Consider the following 12309-nt stretch of genomic DNA (forward strand, 5'->3'; position numbering starts at 1 on the left):
CCAAACCAGCCAGGGCTGATGCTTTTTTTTTTTTTAGAAAGTGGAAGAAGGGGTCGGTTGCCTCCTATACCCACCCAACCAGAGCTGAGGTTCGAACCTGCAACCACTACTGCCCTTGACCAGAAATCGAACCCACCACCCTTTGGTGCCTGAGTTGACGCCCTAGGCCAGTGTTTCTCCAGCTTCTCTCATGATGAGAATCACCTGGTGGAGTTGTTAAACTACAGATTCCTGAATCCCAACTAAGAAGGGCTAAACTAGAATTTTGGGAATGTACAGGTAAAATTGTATACTTAACTTAATGCTCTGTCTTAGAGCACATACAGTTTTACCTCTATGTTCCCCAAAATTCTAGTTTAGCCCTTCTTAGTTGGGATTCAGGAATCTGTAATTTAACAGCTCCACCAGGTGATTCTCATCATGAGAGAAGCTGGGGAAACACTGCCTAGCCAGTTAGATATGCTGACCAGGGCCTTAGGAGTTCGTGGGATTTTTTTTTTTTTTTTTTACCTAAAAACATCCTCTTATGTATAAAACTGGAGAGATATTTTCTCTCTCTAAGGATCAGGTAGAATTAGATTGAGTTCACAATCATGGTTAGATGATTAACTCGTAGGGTTGAGATGATCATGGTTCCCAACATGTCGTAAGCGCTGCTGGTTGTGACCATCACTGTCCTCGTTATGACCGCCTCACAGACCACAGTCCAGCCGCTCCCTGCCCAGGGTCCAGTCGGCAGGGCCATGCTGACCCACTGCCACTCCAGGCCTCCATGCCCCTCGTGTCCCCACTTGAAGGCCTTTCACTTCCTGCTCTGCCTGCCTGGAATCTGTGCCAATTGTCCCCTCTTCATTCAGACCTCCGCTCCCTCATGGCCGCTCGCCCTGCGACTCCCTTTACCAAACCAGAGCGCTCACTGCCCCGTGCCCTGCTCTGCCGCGGGGCTCCAGGGCGCTGGGCAGGCCGCGTGCGGTGTCTGCGTGGCCTGGAGAGTCACGCCCGGGCCGGAGCTCCGGAAGGGCCTTCCGAGTCTCTGTGTCCCTGCCTTCTCTCCCACGCAGGCTGGCGGGGGCCGGCGGCCGCAAGAAAATCTTCCGTCTGAGCGATGTGCTGAAGCCCCTGACGGAGGCCCAGGTGGAGGCCATGAAGCTGGGCGCCGTGAAGCGGATCCTGCGGGCGGAGAAGGCTGTGGCCTGCAGCGGGGCGGCCCAGGTGCGCCTGTCCCCCCAAACCCATCTTCCCGGTCCCCGCCCTCAGCCCGCCTCACCGCCCTGTCCCCCCAAACCCAGCCCGCCTCACCGCCCTGTCCCCCAAACCCATCTTCCCGGTCCCCGCCCTCAGCCCGCCTCACCGCCCTGTCCCCCCAAACCCATCTTCCCGGTCCCCGCCCTCAGCCCGCCTCACCGCCCTGTCCCCCCAAACCCATCTTCCCGGTCCCCGCCCTCAGCCCGCCTCACCGCCCTGTCCCCCCCAAACCCATCTTCCCGGTCCCCGCCCTCAGCCCGCCTCACCGCCCTGCCCCCCCAAACCCATCTTCCCGGTCCCCGCCCTCAGCCCGCCTCACCGCCCTGTCCCCCCAAACCCAGCCCGCCTCACCGCCCTGTCCCCCCAAACTCATCTTCCCGGTCCCCGCCCTCAGCCCGCCTCACCGCCCTGTCCCCCCAAACTCATCTTCCCGGTCCCCGCCCTCAGCCTGCCTCACCGCCCTGTCCCCCCAAACCCATCTTCCCGGTCCCCGCCCTCAGCCCGCCTCACCGCCCTGTCCCCCCAAACCCATCTTCCCAGTCCCCGCCCTCAGCCCACCTCACCACGGAGAGATGCCCCTCCCCGGCTCTCATTCCCAGCTCGGCCGCTCACCAGCCGCCCTCTTCAACAGCCTCCTGTCCTCCGTATCCACACAGATGGCGGAGGAAGAGACACACACACACACACACACACACACACTCACACTCACACACACTCTCACACTCACACACACACTCACACACACACACACACACACACTCGCACACACACACACACACACACACACTCACACTCAGACACACACACACACACACTCACACTCAGACACACACACACACACACACACACACACTCTCTCACACTCACACTCACAAACACACTCGCACACACACTCACACACACTCACACACACACACTCTCACACTCACACACACACTCGCACACACACTCACACACACTCACACTCACACATACTCGCACACACACTCACACACACACACTCACACACACACACACACACTCTCACACTCACACACTCTCACACACACACACTCACACTCAGACACACACACACACACTCACACTCACACTCACACACTCACACGGAGGGCTGCTGTTGTGTTCTCTGTGCTTCACACTATTTTTGTTCTTATTTAGATTCACACATACCTGGTTTATTTTTATTTTTTTATTTTTTACATTTTTTGTTAAATACACACATACCTGGTTTTTATTTATTTATTTATTTATTTATTTATTTATTTATTTTTACATTTCTTTGTTAAACACACACGTACCTGGTTTAAATCCAGTTCTGTCACTTGCTGGTATTGTAGCCTCAGTCTAGTGAGTTCTCATTTCTTGAAGTTTTTATTTTTTATCCTCACCTGAGGACATGTTCGTTGATTTTAGAGAGAGGAAGGGAGAGAAAGGGTGAAAAACTTCAGTATCAGAAAGAAACTGATCGGCTGCCTCTCGGACACGCCTCCAGCGGGGACGGAGCCCACAACCTAGGTGTGTGCCCTGATCAGGAGAAGGACCTGCAGCTGCCGGTGTGCAGGCCAGCACTCCAGCCAGATCAGCCACCTGCCAGGGCAGGTTTGATTTCATTAACCAAGTCGTATATAAACACTCCGGGCCTGGCCGGTGTGGCTCAGTCCCAGTGTTGTCCCAGGCACCGAGAGGTCTCCGATCGATTCCTCGTTGGGACACATGCCCGGTGTCGGGTTCCATCACCATTCGGGTTGTGGATGGGAGGCCACCCACTCCCTTTCTCTCTAAAATCAATAAAAATACATTTTTTTTTAAAGAACTCCAGGCTATAGAGATAGATATCTGCGCCCCATCCCTGTCCCTAGACAAATTCAGGAATCCTTCAGGATCTTTTCTGGTGTATTTAGGTGCTCCTAGAAACTGTCATCCTTTTATTCTATAATGATTGGCTTTTTTCTCCTTTTCTGCCCCCTCCCCCCTCCCCCAATGGGACCTGCTGGCATTGGCTCCGCCCTGCCTTCCTCCCTTCACCTCGGGCTGCCCCCGGGGGCGGGGTGGGGGTGGGGGGCTCGAACCTGGGCGGGAGCTGCCAACACGCTCGCTGTCCCGCCAGGTGCGCATCAAGATCCTGGCCAGCCTCGTGACGCAGTTCGACGCCGGCCTGAAGGCCGAGGTCCTGTCCTTCATCCTGGAGGACATCCGGGCCCGCCTGGACCTGGCCTTCGCCTGGCTCTACCAGGAGTACAACGCCTACCTCGCCGACGGCACCGCGGGCTCCCTGGACAAGTACGAGGACTGCCTCATCCGCCTGCTGTCCGGCCTGCAGGAGAAGCCGGACCAGAAGGACGGGTGAGGGCGGCCCGCACCTCCTGTCCCCACGCATCCCCCTCCTGCGTCCGCCTCTCCTTTCCAGATCCTGGCCGGCTCCCTCCTCCCACCAGTCCGTCCGCATGTGTCCCTCCCCCCCCACCCCCAGCTGGAGGCCCACGGAAGGGTGCTCAGTGTGGCCTCTGGTCACCCCAGGCTGGATCTCCAGCGGCCGTTAGCACCTGACTGGGCCTCCACTCACCATTGGGCCTCCTTTTCTCACTGTAAATAAGTGCTGCCTCGTAGGCTTCTCTCCGGCCCAAACAGAAGGCAGTTCTGTGCCTCCCTGTGTCCTCAGCCTCCAGCTTTTCTCTCCGTTCTCACCAGCAGCCAGGGGCACTGGATGGTGCAGATCCACTGAAATCCTCCTCTGGGTCTCCGTTGCTCTCCCATAACCTCCAGGCGCCTCCCGGTGCCCTGGGACCTTGTGGGATCCACTCCCTACCTACCCTTCAGCCTCTGTTTTGTGCCAAACTTCCACCACACTGGGCTCTCGTCTATTCCTTGAACATGCCAAGTTCAGAGCTTGGTACCTCCTGTTCTCTCTACCTGGAAGGCTCCCCACACTGCATGGCTGGCTCCTTCTCACCCACCAGCGTTGACTCCGTCGTCATCTGTGGTGGCCTCCACACCTAAAATAGCACCCCCTCTCCCTCTCCCTCCTGCTGCGGTATTAAATGAGGAGAGCTCGGAGTCCCCAGTGGACGGAGGGAAGGCACTGAGTCTCAGAGAGGGGAGTCTCCGCCCAGGTCCCCAGCTGGCAGCGCGGGAGCCGGCTCTGTGCCCGCAGAGCCATGTGCGGCCTCTGAGCCCGGTGGTTCAGAGGAACTGGGGGGCGGGCGTCCTCTGCAGCCGCTGCCTGTCCCTCCCTCCGCAGGATCTTCACCAAGGTGGTGCTGGAGGCGCCGCTCATCACGGAGAGTGCCCTGGAGGTGATTCGCAAGTACTGCGAGGACGAGGTGAGCCAGTGAGGCCAGAGCCCTGCTCGCTGCAGCCTGTGGCGGGCGGGGCCGGGGCCCAGCGTGGGGCCTGGGGGGCACCCAGCCGAGCCGAGACCCTGTGGAAGGGTGTGTGCGGGCAGGTCCAGGTCTGAGCGAGGCGAGAGAGCCACCCCGAGGCCCCAGCAGGCGGCTTGAGCCTGGTCCCCCCCTCTTGCAGAGTCGCACCTACCTGGGCATGTCCACTCTCCGGGACCTCATCTTCAAGCGCCCGTCCCGCCAGTTCCAGTACCTGCACGTCCTGCTGGACCTCAGCTCCCATGAGAAGGACAAGGTGATTCCCGCCGTGCGGCTGGGCTTCCTGCAGCCCCTCCGCCCCTTCCCCTGGCGGCGCCTGCTCACAGCGCCTGCTCACAGCGCCTGCTCACAGCGCCTGCTGGGCGGTGGTGGTTTTTCACGTGTGATGTCATGAAGCTGTAGGATGTGCACACGTGTGTACTCACCCGCCCAGGAGGGGCAGTCCCCTTCCTGCTCTTACTCCGCCGTGTGGCGAGCCCCTCTTCCTGCCTGGCGCTGGGCCGGGCCTGGGCGCTGGGCCGGGCCTGGGCGCTGGGCTGGGCTGGGCCGGGGCGCTGGGCTGGGCTGGGCCGGGGCGCTGGGCTGGGCTGGGCCTGGGCGCTGGGCTGGGCCTGGGCGCTGGGCTGGGCCGGGCCGGGGCGCTGGGCTGGGCTGGGCCTGGGCGCTGGGCTGGGCTGGGCCTGGGCGCTGGGCTGGGCGCTGGGCCGGGCTGGGCCTGGGCGCTGGGCTGGGCCTGGGCGCTGGGCTGGGCCGGGCCGGGGCGCTGGGCTGGCCGGGCCTGGGGCGCTGACCAGGGGCGGAGCAGTGCACCTGTCAGCGGCAGTGACACTGCGTGGGGGGCTGGGAGCCCTGGCCCACCTGATGGAGGTGGCCAGGGAGGGGCCAGGAAGGCTTCCGGAAAAGGAGGCGTGTGAGCCGAGACCTGACAGGTGCGTGGACGGTGTGCTCTGGGCAGAGGGAACGTGTGCGGCAGCCTCACGCCAGCTCCCTTCCCGGCGTCCGGGCCGTCCGCTCGGCAGACCCTCTGTGTGCTCCCGCTCGGCCTGCGGTGCTGGTGGGGCCCAGCCCCCGTCGGTGCTCAGGGCTCCCAGCGGGGGGTGTCTGAGTGACCCAGGACATGGCACACGGCCCGGCATTCCAAGCAGTGGGCACCTCTGCCAGGTCCCACAGCCAGGGCGAATGCTGCCCCCTGGAGGAACTGAGGAAAGCTGCTCTGGGTGAAGGGTAGCAGGGCTGGTGGTGCGGGAGGGGCGGAGCAGGTAGGCAGCAAGGCGGGCGGGACCCGGCGTGGGCTCCCAGCCGTGGGCGCGGGGCACCCAGCTGGCCTGGCCCTTTCCGCGCGCGCGCGCCGCTCACACCGGTGCAGCCAGAGTTGGCTCAGCGTCTGCCCCCTCCCCCGCAGGTGCGCTCCCAGGCCCTGCTGTTCATCAAGCGCATGTACGAGAAGGAGCAGCTGCGCGAGTACGTAGAGAAGTTCGCCCTCAACTACCTGCAGCTCCTGGTCCACCCCAACCCGCCATCCGTGCTGTTTGGAGCCGACAAGGACACAGGTTCGGTGCCGGTTCATCGGGGCCTGTTGAGCACGGCTGTGCTCCGGGCTCTGTCCTGGGTTCAAGCTGGGCCCGCCCCGCCCACCGGGGAACACGGCGGAGTAACAGCCAGACCAGCACGCCCCGGGAGCGAAACCCAGGAGCTTAGGAGCCCCCAGGGGTGCCTGACCCAACCCGAAGGGTCAGGGGGATGTCCTGGCGGAAGGAGCATGGGGCTGAGAGCCGGAGGGCAGGAGGGCCAGCCACGGGGCTCCGGGGGGCCGGGCAGGATCATCGCCTGTTCCCTCAGCAAAGGCCTGGCCCCCGGAACTACAGACGGGGGACCTGGGCCCTAAGTCAATGAGCCATTGAATTGGGAGGTTCGGGCTGGGAGGGAGCACGGGGCCTCCTGGGAGCACAGGGCCTGGCCCAGCCTGGGTGCTGAGGACGCTTCCACGGGGGCGCTGGCCACGTGTGGCCCGGAGGCGGGGAGGAGGTGCAAAGGGAAGAGCCGGCGGCAGCGGGCCAGGCGGAGCCTCCCAGGAAGGGCTGGGGAGGGGCTGTCAGGGCACAGAGCCCAGAGGCAGAGGCTGCCCCTCGGCCTCGTGGGGGAGCAAGTGGTCAGAGGGGACGGGGTGGGAATTAGGGCAGAGGCTCCTAAAAGGGGGGCAGTCCTGGTCCCACCCCGTTTCCCTGATCGGCTTCCTGCCCTAGGACAGTCTGCTTCCAGGCCCCGCTCTATCCGATTGCCCCCCACAAAGGGCAGGCGTGGGCGCGGGAGGGGTGGGAGGGGAGTGGCCAGCCTGATCCCGTCTCCTGCCCCCTCAGAGGTGGCGGCGCCCTGGACCGACGAGACAGTGAAGCAGTGTCTGTACCTCTACCTGGCCCTCCTCCCCCAGAACCACAAGCTGATCCACGAACTGGCCGCTGTGTACACGGAGGCCATCGCCGACATCAAGCGGACGGTGCTGAGGGTCATCGAGCAGCCGGTGAGCCCCGCCTCCTGCCCCGCCGTGTGTGTGTGTGTGTGTGTGTGTGTGTGTGTGTGTGTGTGTGTGTCCGTGTCCCGCGGGAGCCAGCTCTAAGGGTTGTCGCTGGGCCTCGCTGCAGCTTGTGCTCATGGCTGCGTCCGTCTTCGTGAGAGGACAGCAGGGTGGCCCACAGTGAGCCTGGAGTTGGACAGACCTAGTTCACATTCTGCCTCTCACCTTTTTTTCAATATATTTTCAATATATTTCAGAGAGGAAGGGAGAGGGAAAGATAGAAACATCAGGGATGAACCGAAACCCGTTTGGCTCAGTGGTAGGTAGAGCATCGGTCTGCGGACTGAAAGGTCCCGGGTTCGATTCCGGTCAGGGGCATGTACATTGGTTGCGGGCACATCCCCAGTAGCGGGTGTGCAAGAGGCAGCTGGTCGATGTTTCTCTCTCATCAATGTTTCTAGCTCTCTCTCCTTTCCTCTCTGTAAAAAATCAATAAAATATATATTTAAAAAGAAAAGAAACATCAGTGATGAGAATCATTGATTTAAATATGTTTTTATTGATTTCAGAGAAGAAGGGAGGGGGAGAGAAAGAATAATCAGTGATAAGAGAGAATCATTGATGGGATGCCTCCCGCATGCCCCCCGCTGGGGATCAAGCCTGCGACCTGGGCATGTGCCTTTGATGGGAAGTGAACCCGGGGCCCTTAAATCTGCAGGCCGATGCTCTACCGCTGAGCAAAGCTAGCCAGGGCCCAAGAGAATCATTGGTCGGCTGCCTCCTGCACCTACTCCCCTGGGAGTTGAGCCCACACCCTGGGCATGTGCCCTGACTGATAATTAGCCATGATCTCTAGGTTCATAGGTCAATCCTCAACCACTGAGCCACACGGGCTGAGCTGCCTCTCACTTTCTCTGCAAACATGGCAGGGCGGGCGGGTGGGCAGGCACAGTCCGCGAGTTAGTTGTAGGAATTTGTGTAAACATGTCCCTCATGAGCTGTCCTGCCCCTGCCTCAAGCCCCAGGGTCACCCCCATGAGAAGCAACTCAATTGCAGACTGGCCCTGGGATCTGGAATGTCTGTCTGTCCTGCCAATTTGCAGCTGGATTTTAACCACTCTTACGTCTCTGCCTTCGATACTTTCATTCCGGAATGTGCCGGATCTGGTCAAAAGGAGAGTGTGTATCTTAATCCCCACACACCTGCCACCGGATCCGGCCTGTCCCTCCCTGCGCGGGGGATAAGTGGTGGTCTCCCCAGCCTGAGGGCGAGCCCAGGGCCTGAGGGGGAGCCCCTGGAGTGTGGCTCCTTGAGGGCAGAGCCTGTGGGTCCCCCTCACTGCTGTGGCAGAGGAGGGCACAGTCGCCTGAAGCCTGGCCCTCTGCCCCCTGTGCTGGGTGCTCACGGGGGCAGCAGCCCGGAGAGGGTGGGCAGGTGTCACTGATGCCTTCGGAAGCCAGACAAGCTCCCTGAGAAACTGAAGGTCAGTTGGGTGGAGATGACGGTGAGAAAGGGAGGCCGGCAGGCCGCGGGATCGGGTGCGAGACCGAGGTGCTCTGCCCCGATTTCCCATCCTCAGCGCCGTCTCTGGCTCTCCCCACGCTCCAGGTCTGTGCAGATGGAATGGTCCTATTAGTTTAGTAGGGGTGTCGAACTCAATCAGAGAAGAGGCCAAAATCTAAAATCCAGCCTAAATCGCGGGCCGAATGGTTTACTGAACAGTCATAAACTGTCATTGTGATGGAAACGCAGCGGAGTGCAGTGATGACAGCACGGTGCGGGCCACATTGCAAGGCCTGGCGGGACGGATTTGGCCCGCGGGCCTTGTGTTTGACACATGTGGTTTAAGGCATACGTCATAATGACTTAATATATGCGTCTGTTGAGAAACAATTGCAGCAGTAAGTTTAGTTCACATCCGTTAAGTTCCTCTTTCTAGTGATGAGAATCTGTAAGGTCTGCTGTCACCAGCTCTTACCCCCGAGTCCCAGCACTCCCGAGCCACCCTGCCCTGGACGCTGGGTCTCCCTGAGCTTTCCCCCCACGTCGCCCAGCTCCTTGCTCAGGCCTCCCTGTCTCTCTCCCTCCAGATCCGGGGAATGGGCATGAACTCGCCGGAGCTGCTGCTCCTGGTGGAAAACTGCCCCAAGGGGGCGGAGACTCTGGTCACGAGATGCCTGCACAGCCTCACAGACAAAGGTGCCCCCGAGTCCCACCCTCCCGCCCTCCCTCCATTGCCCAGGCCTCCCCCCTGCCCTCCAAGGACCTGGGTTAAAGCTGCTGGGTCCCCTGACGTGGGACCTCTTGTCCCTCCCCACCCCGGACCTCAGTTCTGCGTTCAGGACAGCCTGTGGCTAAATGCACTGAAACCCGAGGGCCAAGGCTTCTGCTCTGAATTGAAGCTGTTCCTCCCCTCCTTTCCCACCCCCCCCACCATCTCCCCTCTTGGTGCCCCCCCCCGCCCCTCCCACCCCAACACCCGGGCCGCCTCCTCACTGCCTGCAGTGCCGCCCTCCCCGGAGCTGGTGAAGCGTGTCCGGGACCTCTACCACAAGCGGCTGCCCGATGTCCGCTTCCTCATCCCCGTGCTCAACGGGCTGGAGAAGGTAGGGAACTGGGTGCCCCACTGTGCGCTTGCGGGCTGGAGAAGGTAGGGAGCTGGGTGCCCGGTGCCCACTGTGCGCTCAGCGGGCTGGAGAAGGTAGGGAGCTGGGTGCCCTGGGCCCCACTGTGCGCTCAGCGGGCTGGAGAAGGTAGGGAGCTGGGTGCCCCACTGTGCGCTCAGCGGGCTGGAGAAGGTAGGGAGCTGGGTGCCCACTGTGCGCTCAGCGGGCTGGAGAAGGTAGGGAGCTGGGTGCCCGGTGCCCACTGTGCGCTCAGCGGGCTGGAGAAGGTAGGGAGCTGGGTGCCCGGTGCCCACTGTGCGCTCAGCGGGCTGGAGAAGGTAGGGAGCTGGGTGTCCGGGCCCCACTGTGCGCTCAGCGGGCTGGAGAAGGTAGGGAGCTGGGTGTCCGGGCCCCACTGTGCGCTCAGCGGGCTGGAGAAGGTAGGGAGCTGGGTGCCCACTGTGCGCTCAGCGGGCTGGAGAAGGTAGGGAGCTGGGTGCCCGGTGCCCACTGTGCGCTCAGCGGGCTGGAGAAGGTAGGGAGCTGGGTGCCTGGTGCCCACTGTGCGCTCAGCGGGCTGGAGAAGGTAGGGAGCTGGGTGTCCGGGCCCCACTGTGCGCTCAGCGGGCTGGAGAAGGTAGGGAGCTGGGTGCCCACTGTGCGCTCAGCGGGCTGGAGAAGGTAGGGAGCTGGGTGCCTGGTGCCCACTGAGCACATCCGGGGCTGTCAGACCAGTGCCAGTCTCAGCCCAGCCTCAGCCTCATCGGACCTCCCGCAAGCCACGCCCCTCCCTGAGCCTGTTCCCTGTCCCGAGGCCTAAAGGAACCCCCAGGGCTGATCTGTTCCCGGCAATAGGAACCTCCTCCCCTTCTCCCCCTCCCGGTCTGGTCCCGGTGGGCTGTGTGCTGTGAGCTCCATCCGCCCTGTGTAAGGAGGGGGTGATGGTAATAACACCCCATCATGGGGGGATCATGAGCTGGTCCAGGGGTGCGTTCCATGGCAGGGGTGAGGAAGGTGGGGCTGTCACTGAGCTGGGGAGGAAGCTCAGCCCTAAGGGGCCAGAGGGAGTGAGAGGAGGAAAGGCTCGGAGGCCGGAGCCACAGGCAGCTGACCTGCCCCCCCTCTCCCCCCCCCCCCCCCCCCCCAGAAAGAAGTGATCCAGGCCCTGCCGAAGCTCATCAAGCTCAACCCCATCGTGGTGAAGGAGGTCTTCAACCGCCTGCTGGGCACCCAGCACGGTAGGTCCCGCCCGCCCCCGGCCTGCGCCTCGCTCCCTCCTCTGGGGGCTCCCTCGCGGGGTCAGGCAGGAAGAGGGGTCACGGAAATGAGGAGCCTTTAGGGAGAGGGGCCTCGCCCTGCTCCCTGGGGCTGCCACCCAGACTCGGCACTAACAGCTGTCCCAGCCCCCATCCTCCCCTCCCCGGCTGCCTGGGTGGCGGGTTCAGCATGTGGAGCCTGGAGCTGAGCTCCTGTCTTCCATTCCTGGACCGAGTGCTTCCTCCCTCCGGCATTCCTGCTGCTCCTCAGCTCCCGCCTGAACCCCTCAGGCCTCGGGGGAGGGCCGTTTTCGTCAGGGTCAGAAAGAAAGACTCGCCCTGGCAGAGGTGGCGCTCGGGTTGAGTGACCTCCCTGCACCGAAGGTCATGGGTTTGATTCCCGCCAGGGCACCTGCCCAGTGCGGGCTCCGTCCCCAGTGGGGGGTATGCAGGCAGCCAATCATCAGTGTTACTCTCCCTTCTTCTCCTTCTAAAATAAATAAAAACATTTAACTTGGAAATTAAACGTTTAACTTGGAAAAATTACCCAGTGGGTGTTGGAGGCTGTCCCTCAAACCCGGGGATTTAAAACGTGCACCTCAGCTGAGGTCTGGGACCCTCAGCCGGCACCTGCAGGGCCTGCATTGTGAAGGAGGGCTTCCCGGAGGAGATGGCTGCCTAGTGCTCCTCGTTCGGCCCTCTTTCTGTGTCCTCAGTCTTTGCCTGCTCTGGCCCTGTGTGTGTGTGTGTGTGTGTGTGTGAGTGTGTGTCCCCAGTCCCATTGAAGCTGAGGGCGCCTCATCTTCACTCACTGCTCCCCAATGGAAAGCCTTCACTTAGGCTTCCATCCTGTCTCCTCCCTCCCCCGCCCTCCCCTGCAGGCGAAGGGAACTCGGCCTTGTCCCCGCTGAACCCCGGAGAGCTGCTGATCGCATTACACAACATCGACTCGGCCAAGTGCGACATGAAGTCCATCATCAAAGGTGAGGCTCCCCGCCCCCCTTAATGGCCCGGCCTCTCCGGACCCAGGAAGATCCCCAGTCCCTGCCTCCCTGGAACCACCAAGCCAGCCGCTGTGCCACCTGCAACTCCACTCAGCTCCAACGCCCACCCCGTCTTCCCCGCCCTCCTCCTCCTCTGTCCTTCTCTTCTCCTGAGAAAATGGCGCATGTACCACATGCTGGCACACACCTGCCCTCCCCAGCCCCGGCCCCAGGAGCGAAGCGGCGCCTGCAGCCAAGTGGGGGGCGGGGGGCAGAGGGCACCGGCCCAGGCTGGACCAGGAGGCCATGGGCGGGGGTGGCGATGGTGT

At 61.9% G+C, this 12309-nt stretch overlaps 1 protein-coding gene across 3 annotated transcripts in view; it reads left to right on the plus strand.

The window, feature by feature from the left end:
• The window catches only part of SYMPK (symplekin scaffold protein), a 36685-nt gene that overhangs the window by 18564 nt on the left and 5812 nt on the right, over positions 1 to 12309 (plus strand). For all 3 annotated transcript variants that reach the window (XM_045573715.1, XM_036416417.2, XM_036416419.2), the window contains 10 exons: positions 1062 to 1212; positions 3353 to 3588; positions 4484 to 4565; positions 4765 to 4878; positions 6025 to 6172; positions 6980 to 7140; positions 9226 to 9334; positions 9641 to 9741; positions 10889 to 10979; positions 11879 to 11980. In XM_045573715.1, coding sequence (XP_045429671.1) covers positions 1062 to 1212; positions 3353 to 3588; positions 4484 to 4565; positions 4765 to 4878; positions 6025 to 6172; positions 6980 to 7140; positions 9226 to 9334; positions 9641 to 9741; positions 10889 to 10979; positions 11879 to 11980 — 1295 coding nt within the window. The remainder of the gene's footprint in view (positions 1 to 1061; positions 1213 to 3352; positions 3589 to 4483; positions 4566 to 4764; positions 4879 to 6024; positions 6173 to 6979; positions 7141 to 9225; positions 9335 to 9640; positions 9742 to 10888; positions 10980 to 11878; positions 11981 to 12309) is intronic.

The sequence above is a fragment of the Pipistrellus kuhlii genome, unplaced genomic scaffold (assembly GCF_014108245.1).
Source record: "Pipistrellus kuhlii isolate mPipKuh1 unplaced genomic scaffold, mPipKuh1.p scaffold_m20_p_55, whole genome shotgun sequence".
In the NCBI taxonomy this organism is placed as follows: domain Eukaryota; kingdom Metazoa; phylum Chordata; class Mammalia; order Chiroptera; family Vespertilionidae; genus Pipistrellus; species Pipistrellus kuhlii.